The following is an 11,319-nucleotide window of genomic DNA, read 5'->3' as shown; positions in this document are numbered from 1 at the left end:
TCCTTCGATTACTGCAAGACCTAAAATAGAACTCAGGTTACAGTGAATCAAAAATGTATATTCTCAATCATATTTGTATAACGTGCAAGAGTAGTACTAGCAGTCAATACATGCTTAAAATTGACATTTTTCATTTCATTGTTCAAAGATGCATTTTTTTTTTTTTACAAGATACATATAAAAGCCATCATGCTCTGAGTTTTAAGAGGAGTTGGCTCAACATTAAGGAAGCAGCAAGTAAAACTGCATATATCTAATCACAAACTGGGAAGTTCTGACTAAAGAATTGTTTTGAAATCTTTGGCTGCACGTTCGAAGGAACTAAGTAAAATAATTCTTAAAATGTGCAATGGCCTTATAATTAAATAGATAATAAAATAGGTAACATTTGATTGTTACAGCTACTGCATGGCTCCCTTTTAAAAAACAACATGCTCTAACTAGATGACTGACTATCTGCAGAACATGATCTAAATTTATTGTGAAAGTAAACTTCATTGACAGCAGCTATTTTGCTCCCAATACTGACATAAAAACTAAATATTAAGACAATTCCTGTGCATTGTAATTCAACAATTGCAGTCGTTAGCCTCCTACTTCTGAAATTTTCCTTCTTTTGTTATAAACTACTGATAACGAATTTTTTAAAAAGTAAACATATTTGTTTTATGTTTAAGTTTAGTTGGTTTCCCTCCAGAAGAGAAGCTTGCCGTTGTTGGTACAATGGCTGGATTTACTGGAAAGAGAGAGGTTAGAGTCACAAGGTCCAAAGGAAGCAACTTCTATGTGCTTCTTCGTGTAACCGGTTGATCACTGTCTGTGTCCAATGGGGCTTTTTAAAATATGGAACAAGTTTTAGACTTCCCTCCTCCCTCTTCTGTTTCAAATAAGAGGCAGAGAAAAAGGGGCTAAGAGTTAGACGATAAGAAACGTTAAATGTTCTTTGCTATTCCTCAGAGGAAGGTTTGTGGATACACTCCACTGGCTAATGATTATTTTAATGAATATAATATATAGAATATGAATAGAACCATATGTGTCATGGGATAAACTTTTAACATGCTAACACGGTGGCTAATGACGTGAATACATTTTATGGAAGAAAAGCATACTTGTATGAAGGGTGTGCCACAGGCTTTGCGCATACCCTTTTTATATGGTGTTTCCTGTTTCTTCTTCTCATTCTCAATAGCATCAAGTTTGGCTTGATAAGCATCAGCCAGCTCTTTCCAGTGGGCTCTGTTGTTGTTCAGGCCATCAAACATGGGTGTGATTTCCTTTTGGAACCTTGCAAATTCCTGCATGAGACAGAGGCTGCTATTACATGTCCTCACATGTTCTAGCATCAGTCACTTTCAGTCAGAACATTCATCTTTTTGCAGATGTTTAATAGGGGGACTTTGGTGGCACTATGACTTTAATCAGATTTGTTTTCTACTTTAAATAGAGCTTTACAAGTACAGCTTTATCAAATACAGTTGATGAAAGGGTGACCTGACCTTGTATACAAATGAGCAGACAAAGTCAATGAAACCACACTGCATCTTGGGCAGTTCATCTGCCCTGTTCCTGTCCATCATGGGCTGAATAAAGATTTGCACAAACATTCATAAGCCTGTAAATATGACAGATGAAGTAATTGCTTTGATTAGGTGCCAATGGCTGAAACAGGCAAAAAAAAAAAAAAAGTGCTCTAACAATGGGTTCTTGTTGAAGCACGTTCCTCTCCAGGTCTCCCTGCTCCCAGAATTCAGCAGCCACCATCAGAGCCACCTTCAGTAAAGAGAGAGAGAAATCATTTAATAAAAAGTGGGAACACAGACTGGCTTCTGTTTTCAAGTAGCACACTGCTGCAGAATCAGTAACTGCACACCTTGCTTTGAACCTCCCATGGCTTTGTGATGGCAGACAAGTCGCAGCCAGTCATCATCATTGCCCTGCATTGAGCCAGAAAAGGTAAAAAAAAAACAAACAAACAAAAAACACTTTATCATTTCACAGACCTAATTAATTAAATGTAGCTAAAGTAAAATTTAAAAAAAAAGAAAAAACTCCTGCTAGATAATGTAGCATGATTCTTTAGGTGTGATGGCTCTAAAATGAAATGTGTTATTTACATGATGATTTCCTTCCTGACAGGGTTGTTGGTCACATAGTTAATGGCTTGCTTTTCATCTACCATTGGCTGTGTGTCATCAACAATCTTCTGGAACAGTGTTCTTTTTCTATAAGGTATAGAATCAACATTAGACTGGGTCTTTTCAGACTGGGTCTTTTCACCACAAGGTCAGAGGAATTACACTTACTTGAAGTACAAGGCTAAATCAGTAGCAATGATGCAGACATCATGTAAGTGCTGAACAGTTTCAAACTGACGTTTTTGTAGGTTCTGGAAGATATTGAGGTTCTGCATCGAAAAACAATGGTCAAATATATCACACCTGTAAACAAAATGACAATTATCTTTGCAAAATTGAAATATTTTGAAAACCTCATCTGCCATGAGAGTCTTGCTGTACTGAAGATGGTGTCTTTCTAAGATGGAGGACCCATGAAGCTTGGCCAAAGGTGATGAACTCCTATAATGAATATGTAAAGATTATAAGCGAAGCTATGACAAACATGCAAATGTGGGATTATGGAAAAGTAGGAGAACAGTCAGTCCCATACTTTGTCTGATAGAGATTGTTGGTCCCCCTGTGGTCAATATCATGGCAAAAAGCAGCTGCTACCATTGCAAAGGCATCAAGGTCTGAGTAGTATTTTCTTAGTTTTCCAGTCTGTATAGGAAGGAGAAAAAGACTGACTATGATGTGTAAACAGGAGACAGAATTAAAAAAGGCTTGTTTACATCAGGATAGTAATGTCCAATGATTTGTTGTAACTAGCTTTGCAAGTCTTTCACAGGAGCTCAGTTCCCCTTTTGAATTATTCTCTTATGAACATTCACTCTGTAGGGAGTGTTTGAAAAGCAGTGGAGAAGTGACATGCTTTCTGAAGGGCTGGTACCTTCATTTTTCAGTGCTGCACAACTATACTAGTGTGTCTTCACTTTTGGAGCCAGGAGATTGTTTATTTACTTGTTTATGTAATTACTTTCACTCAATGCCAAATTGCAAATGACAAATCAGAAATAATTAAGCAGTATTTATTTTGCAGAAATATAGTACTTGGTCATTTTTAGAAATAACTCTTCTAGATGAATCTGATGAACAGATATGTATCAGTGCTAAACAGTAGGTGGGATTTTAGGGTGCTGAAGGATTACTGGACATGTGTTAGGTGTGGTTAGAGGATGCCAGCAGATTTCAGTATGGTCTCCAATCCACACTGAAATAGCTGCAGGTCTGGAAGACGATGCACATTGAGACAGGGCTACTTAACTCACCTGTAGTAAACAGAACATTGTCTGCCCCACATTGAAGCCATGCCTCCAGTTATGGTATGTAATGTCTCTGTAACCCTTCCTGACTGTGTACATCCATCTAGTAAGAACCTGAAGTGAGTGTAATGAATACACCAAAATGTAATATAGTTAAGTTAGTGATTATATCTACTACCAAGCTAAATCTCCATAGATTCAAAAAAAGAAGTTAACAATAATGCACTGGTACAAGCAGACACAAAGTAGATTGTAGAATGAATTAATACATTAATATTGATCATAATATATAATGTTTAAATCACCACTGTTTTAATCCAAGTATAATGAAATTACATTGCAATTTAAACAAATAATAATAATTTCATATTTTGATTTTCATATTATTAAAACTAATATTATTACACATGATGTCATCACTAATTTCACATTTATAATCTTATACAACCTGAACAAATCAGTGTAGCATTTATTTACAGGTCAAATTTGGGTACATGGAGAAAAAGATGTGGCTGACCTCTGCTGGCACTTTAAATTTCTCCACCACGCCTAGTTCAAAGAAGCACCGAATGCCACACTTGATTAGGTCGAGCTCAGATAGAGGAAAATCACTGAAGTGGAATTCAAGCAGGTCAACGTCCTTGGCTTCAGGTATGTTGGCCCTCTGTATATCAGCATAAGCATTAGTATAATATCAGATCTAACACATTATCAGAGTTTAACAACTTCCAGTCTCCATGCTGATGAAACTTGCAAACAATTACACTGAAAATTCCTCCAAAATTCCCAATGCTCTCATCCCAATGTGAGGGACAAAATGTGACAGACATAACATTATTTACCAAGAGTTTGTACATCTCTTTCTGATCACATTCCTCTGGTTCTCTGTCAAACCTTTCCTTTGTGTTCTGTTAGGAAAAGACAAGGGGTATATGTAGCAAGGTAGCAGTAACAAACACCTGTACTGCTAAAGCTGGAGATTTTATTATGTAGTGACCCTCACCAAGATCTGCTGAACCTCATCCAAGGTGGCTCTTGTGTGGTACATCACCATTTCCTCAGCAATCTCTTTCTTCCACTCCATTCTGTTCAGTTTGTCATATGTGTCACAGTTGAGCACAGACCATCCCAGGAACTGTGTAAGGGCCTGTTTATGAAAGGATTGGAGAGCCAAACTTCAGATATAGAACTATCAAACAAATGAACAGTTTCACCCTGAAGCCTGCAGTCTCACCTCAGTAATCTGTTCATCCTGTTCATCAAATGGCTTGCCGTCTTTTCGGTTGAAGAATGTAACGATGCCCACAATCTCCTCCTTTTTATTGACGATGGGGAGGGACAGGACATTCTTGATGATGAAGCCTGTCTCATCCACAGCTGTTTTCTAAAATAAATTAGAAAATTAACAGCAATAAGAAATACTGGTCAGTAACAAGAAATGATAAAAATGGAGTGTGATGGAGACCATCACTTAGGAAGGTTAAATGAAGACAAATATTTGGAAATGAATGGTCTGCAGTATGTAAATTGAACAAGTGAACTATATTGATTTTATTGTTAGATGATCCATTTTAAAGCCAGGACAGAGATGCAGGTTCCAGTATGTTTTTTGCCAAATGTTACACTCATGTGTGGCAAGTTTCATTGTACTGAAACTGGACACACACTAATCATAATAATAATAATACCTCACATACCCTATTATAAATTTTGCATAATGCATCATGAAATTGAATTACTAAATGACATATTTGTTTAATGGAAAAGTGCAAGACAGCCAGCTGAACCCTGCTGAGTCTTTAACACCTGGGGGGAGTGGGGGGTCTCTTAAGAGACCTGTATCTTATGTACTGTATATCTTAAGAGACCTGTATCTTATGTACTGTATATCTTAAGAGATCTGTATCTTATGTACTGTATATCTTAAGAGACCTGTATCTTATGTACTGTATATCTTAAGAGATCTGTATCTTATGTACTGTATATCTTAAGAGGCCTGTATCTTATGTACTGTATATCTTAAGAGATCTGTATCTTATGTACTGTATATCTTAAGAGATCTGTATCTTGTGTACTGTGTATCTTACCTGGAATGTGAAGTACTCATCGGCAGCAACATTCATCATGTTACAGATCTGCAAACAGAAAGAGCTTTTACTTGCTCAACACAGAGACAAAGTTTTCTGTTCAGACATTACAAAAATGAACTGTTCATGTCTTCATCTAACCATAGAACTGCAGAACATCATTTAAGTACCTCACTATTATTTTTGGTTGTTTATAAACATAAGCAGGAATGTATGTGAGTGTGCACATGTGAATGGAAAGGAACTCACAAAGCCATTTTCTGCCACATAGGTAGGGAGGCCACTGACAAGAGCCCAGTGTTCTGGAGAAGGGGCCCTGCAATCCCAGAAAAGGACTTCAAAGAAAGACTTAGTACATGACTGACCTACTGTGACCTGCATGTGAGTTGTGAAGTATACATCTAGCAACATTCATGTATTTGTCATACAAATACTGCTTACGGTACAACTTTGATCTCTTCCTTGACTTCTAAGAGATAATCGATGATTTTGTAGAAGTTGATTTCCTGTAAGGAATACATGAATACACACTGTTCACTTGTTGATTCATAATTCATGACTCACAGAGGAGTCTATTGTTTTCTACTGAGCAGAATAAAACTTTAAGAAAAAGAGACTTACCCTACCATCAGGTGTCTTGGGACCCTTGTATGGTTCTACATGTCCTAGTTTAATTGGCCACTCATCATAAAATTCCTAAACCGATAACATAATACAGAGTTAGTATGCAGTGGGTCAGTACAGAGTCAGGCATGTGAGTCAGGCATGAATCACAAACCTTTTCTTTTGTCATATCCAGTAGCCCCACTGAGTACCTCTCACACTGAAGATAGGACCTAACAGTGTACAGTGCTTTGTGGAACTGACGCTCAATGTCAGTCAATTCTTCAAACACTTTGCTAGCAGACCAGAGAAGAACCTGTGGTATGAGAAGCAGAGTAGCACCTGTGTTGCCAGATTCTGCTGGCTTTAAACAGCAACCATGACATAATGTTTCCTTGTCTACTGAAGAGTTACCTGACTTCTCCTGGATTCCACATTCCACATGTAACTGGTGTAATGCTGCAGAGTGATGACTGAGGCAAAGTTTATATACTTGTTGAAGATCTTAGAAATGAACAACATTTGTGTAATTAATACAATGCTGCTATACAGGGTTGCTATAAAACTGTGGCTGCAAAGAGCTACCAATCAATTTATAAATTATTTAGATTTTACTTAAGTAGAGGGGCGGTTAGACAGAGGCACAATGTTCCAGCATCCATAGAATGTTTTGGTGTTAAGTATATTGCTTAAAGTTATTACAAGTTGACTGGCCTTCCCCAAAATAGCTGCTTATACTATGACAATTGCTCCATTGTCCTTTCTGGAATTTAAGTAAGTAACTGTTTAAGTAAGTCTAAAAACACTAAACGATGCAGTGGTTACAATGAAGTTAATGAATGAAATCATTACAGTCAAAGGTCAAATGATGTCAAAAGACTGCAGTGCACTATGCAAGGAATGTCCCAAAGGAGGAAATACCCTACACAAGGATGCACTGATTCAGAACAATGACATGGTCATGCTTATTCCAAAACATCATCCAGTACACTTTAATTTTGTTGTTTTATAATATGCTATTTTAGAAGACTACTTAGGAAAGCATGATCTAATGTATTCACACTTACATCTTCATCTGCTTTGGAGAATTCGTTCCCAACAGTTTTGTTCAGTGCCATGAGGACACCCAGTGGGTCCTTACCACTCACAATGGGTGCAGCCAGGATGCTTTTAGTGTTGTATCCTGTTTGCTGGTCCACAAAGTCACTGAAATGGGGGTTCTTGGGGGGGGGGGGGGGGGGAAATAATAATAATAATAATTGAATTCACTTTGTGTCCTTAAATTCACTCTGTATCCTTATACTCATTTATAAATGACTCAGTTATATCATGTAGGTATATATATAGAAAAAATAGTATGATATACAATTAAATAAATAAATAAATATGTAGAGGTAATAAAACTTTGTAGTACACAAGGTTTCTAGAGAAACTGGCAATTTCAGGGAGAGGTCCTTCATCAGCTGTGCAAGCAAAGTGCTTTTGACACTCTAGCAAGTGAAACCAGTTTATGTTCCAACATAAACTATAGGAAGATAAGCTGGTTTCACCTCCTAGAGCTTCAGAAGCATTTTGCTTACACAGCTGAAGAACGAGTTCTGTCCAAAATGCCATGTTTCTCTGTAAACCCTTTATCCAACACTACAATTTTTACTACCTCTATATCTTTACTACAGTACACTACAATTACTACTTAAATAAGTAAATGCATACATCTCTCCCAATAAATAACTTTTATTAGTAGAAATTAATGATGCTCATGTTGCTGTAGCTGTTTTATCTTTGCAATTTCTGACATCATATTTATGGTATTACAAGTTCAGTATGAGTTCTGAAAATGTATCCTGTGGGCACAAAATCATTTAAAGGTATTCTCATGTCTAGTAATCTAGTGACAACATAATGCTGGACTAACAGGCTTAGTCTGACAGACTTTTACCCTGTAACTGATGGAACAGAAAGTGCACCTTACCTCATATTATGTCATGATCTAATAGGATCAAAAACCATTTTATAGCAAATAATGGTTGCCCTAAAAATTTATTTTAGTAACAACTTGGTAGTTTTGTAACATTAAACTTTAATTTAATGTAAATTGGTTTTGGAATGTCTTTTACTTACACATCACAGCATTTCATTCTACACAGCAAAGGACAGAAGGACAAATTTTATTACTCCTTATGATGACCTTGACTCACCTGCTTTACATCTGGAATGTTAACTCCCTTTTTGGTTGTTACTGTTTGCCCCACTATGCCCATGTCAGTGGGGAACACAATCTCAGCCAGTGGACTGACCAGGTTGTTTTCAAATTTGGAGGTAGGGGTAACATCAAAAAGACATGTGGCCAACTCAGGGATTCCATTCCTAGCCCTGTATATAAAATAGCTGCACCGATCTGCATTTACCAGAATGCATATTCGCTGCAGGACCTTGTGCATGCTTTTCTCCATGACCTGCTCACTCTGCATCTCCCTGACCAGGTCAAAAATTATGGCAGCCTCCTGGATCTGGGAGACATCTTTGTATGAGGATGGGTCTTTGATCTCAAGCTTCTCTGTGAAAGCAGCAGTAATGACCTCGGCTCGCACCTTCTTGTCAAAATAATCTTTGGCAAACTGTGGATTATTCTCCAAGTATTTTTCCACACTGTCCTTGTCTGCCATTTTATAACAAGTGTGTATTGTAGGGCTCTCAGAGATGCATCACTCGCAGAAAGCCAGAAGACGTAAATGAGAAGCGGTGCTAGTTGCTCCAGTGACCCTCTCCTTCAGCCAGTGTCATCCGCCACCATACCACTGCGCAAACCCCAAGATGCTCCTGGTCTCCTTCGGAAAGCTAGCAGACTACTGTGTCTTACCATCTGAAGGGATCACAGAGACCGATAATTAATGTGACGTCATTAAATCTTCTAAGCTTGCTTAACCTTCAAACCCCGCATGCTGATCATTTTACACCGGACAATCCAATCAGAAGGAAAGTCCATTTTTTTCTGTGACAGATGAGTAACTGAAAGTGTTGCAATGGCCTATCAGCCATTTCCTCAGAATAGTGAATCTCACTTACCAAAAACTGCTTTCTTGCACATATTTTAATAATATAATAATTTTGCTTATATTTGCAATCATCTGCATATTAAGGAGGATGAAACATTAGTCCATGGCTTTATCATGAGTTTGATTACTGTACCTTCATTTTCCCTGGCATTCTGGCTAAACCCGTATACATTGTTCAGTATATACAAAACTCAACAGCATAGAGTTCCTGCACATAATAACAGCTCAACCTGATTGGTCATCCTGGCTAGTTGTCACCCTGGTATCATCCTGCATTTAATACAACCTTTAGCTCATTGCATTTAAGTCTTTGCATGAACTTGCTCCATCTTATCTTTCAGCATTTCTTCCCTTTACCCTTGCATACACCTATGGCTCGTAGCAGTCCTTAAGTTAAAACGGCTTGTTTGAGAAATTTGGAAGGGTCCAACACTGTAGTTTTTTTTGTAGTTTTCAGTGGTTTCATATTGATACTAGTATCATTGCTTGAGGAAACAAGATTGCTTTGTATTACTGCTGCCCTCAAGAATCTTGCCAATAAAATCATTGTCCTGTTCTGGAACTGAGAAGGGAAATTCTTTGAAGTGCACTATAATTATCTTTTTTTTAACACTCTCTATAAAGAGGTGAATTGGAAGGACCTATTTTATAATAATAGGATTAAAACTGGCTCAATAGTGAAGTCAGTGTCTAGAAGAGACTGGACCAAATTCATCAAAGTTTTTTACTTGACACAGCAAATCCAGGTGTTATGGTGCACTCAGCACCCAGAAGGAGAGCTGCTGCTACATTGGTGTTAATATAACACTGAGAATGCTTTTGCCTTTCTTTTTGTTTTGTTTCATTTTGCTCGTTGCTGTGCTCTTCTGTTGCTATGGAGACTAAAAACTCCCAGCAACTGCACACACCTCTCGCTCCCTCACTGTCACCATTGCATAAGAATAAAATAAAAGTGATTACTAGTATGTCCTCATCTGAATATATTTTGGCACAGCATACTGGTTGCATGCTGATGTTTACAGAATGGACTCAGTAAACACAGACGAGATAATTTTCTCTGATCAAAATTCAATGGTTTATAAAGGCAAACTAAAATCTGTTTGATATGGAGAATATAATTATATGATTTGTGGAGTCTTAACCCTTCAGCAGCTGTTTCCTAATTCATCCTAAACATCACATATTCTGAACAAAACATAAAAGAAAGTGTGTTGGCAGTCTGCGAAAATAGCTCATTACTGTGAAAATCTTGGTAAAATAACTTGGTAAGTTTTAAATGTTTATTGTTGAGTAACTAAAACTCTAGTATTTATTGTAGGGTTTTGTTTATTGCACTGATGTTGACTGCTCCTATGTTGACTAACTCTAGTACTTATTGTTTATTGCACTGATTGTCTGAGATAGACCTTATGTATTTTGCACTTCTAGGCATCATCCCTGTATTCCTGCAGTATTCTAGATCATTGGTATATTGGACTCTAATCCACTCTACTCGCTAGGATGTATTCCATGAGTAAATGACAAAGCACTTTTGTAAGTAATTCTGGATAAGAGTGCTAAATGCCGTAAATGTAAATGTAAATGCTTAAACTTGTATGCAGATAAACTAATTCAACCCATGAAAGCAGAGAGAAAAAAGAGGCACAGAGAAAAGGGAGAACTATGTTTTAAATTATTAAAAAATGGAGCAGCAGATGACTTGGACATCCCTGCCAAAAGCCCTGGGGTGACTTTTGCCTTTGCTAGAACATGCAAAAAATTCCTTGGCCATTAAAAGACAGTAAGTAAACCCAAGGCCACACCCCCTTGGGAGGAAAACAACTGAACTGTATGGAGCGAGAAGGGTAAGTAAAGTTTCTTTTTCTTTCTCCAGGCTGTGGTGGAGGTGAAGTGGGATGGGGGCTGGGGGATTTAAATGTTTAAGTTAACAAGTTCAAACAAACAGAGGTCTATAGTTCTTTTGTAAACTTTGAAATGACTCGTTTGATTTATTTGTTAAATTTTGCTGTCTGTTGGACATTGAAAACAGCTACTACACTGAAGCTAAAATCTCAACTCAAGAATGTCAGAAAAAAAATTAATAAACAGTGTCAGCAAAAATAATGAGGCTATCTGTGGTATATGTAGATATTTTTTTAGATTTACCCTAGTTACACAATACATTTTGAGAAGGTGCAGAGGTTAACTCCAC

General features: G+C 37.4%; 1 protein-coding gene and 1 long non-coding RNA gene across 2 annotated transcripts; one reads left to right on the top strand and one right to left on the bottom strand.

Annotated features, from left to right (window-relative positions):
• Nucleotides 1–144: 144 nt before the first annotated feature.
• Nucleotides 145–11,215, bottom strand: pde6c (phosphodiesterase 6C, cGMP-specific, cone, alpha prime). Its single transcript, XM_027021875.3, has 22 exons — nt 8,271–11,215; nt 7,140–7,292; nt 6,487–6,576; nt 6,248–6,388; nt 6,091–6,165; nt 5,911–5,975; nt 5,719–5,785; nt 5,470–5,517; nt 4,617–4,766; nt 4,386–4,529; nt 4,225–4,290; nt 3,900–4,046; nt 3,389–3,496; nt 2,671–2,780; nt 2,492–2,579; nt 2,307–2,407; nt 2,118–2,225; nt 1,874–1,937; nt 1,699–1,773; nt 1,500–1,583; nt 1,148–1,298; nt 145–877 (listed from the first exon to the last, which is right to left on the bottom strand). Exons 1-22 carry the CDS (start codon nt 8,736–8,738, stop codon nt 837–839), a joined length of 2,544 nt encoding a protein of 847 aa, XP_026877676.2. The 5' UTR covers nt 8,739–11,215; the 3' UTR covers nt 145–836.
• On the top strand, nt 1,819–6,383 carry LOC145651290 (uncharacterized). The gene is made up of 5 exons (XR_014117160.1): nt 1,819–1,956; nt 2,140–2,286; nt 2,387–2,568; nt 3,862–4,033; nt 5,741–6,383. It is a non-coding gene; the product is annotated as an uncharacterized LOC145651290 (long non-coding RNA).
• Nucleotides 11,216–11,319: the final 104 nt, after the last annotated feature.

Source organism: Electrophorus electricus, chromosome 15 (assembly GCF_041902795.1).
Source record: "Electrophorus electricus isolate QZ-2024a chromosome 15, ASM4190279v1, whole genome shotgun sequence".
Lineage (NCBI taxonomy): Eukaryota > Metazoa > Chordata > Actinopteri > Gymnotiformes > Gymnotidae > Electrophorus > Electrophorus electricus.
This window is presented reverse-complemented; position numbering and strand designations above follow the sequence as displayed.

Bases quoted from the DNA above. Each gene is read 5' to 3' on its own strand.
- pde6c (XM_027021875.3), bottom strand. From the start codon at position 8,738: ATGGCAGACAAGGACAGTGTGGAAAAATACTTGGAGAATAATCCACAG. The intron at 6,577-7,139 runs GTAAGTGTGAAT...TTCATTTCTAAG, and splicing joins TCTCCAAAGCAGATGAAGAT to ATCTTCAACAAGTATATAAA. The intron at 1,584-1,698 runs GTTAGAGCACTT...ATCTTTATTCAG, and splicing joins TGCTTCAACAAGAACCCATT to CCCATGATGGACAGGAACAG.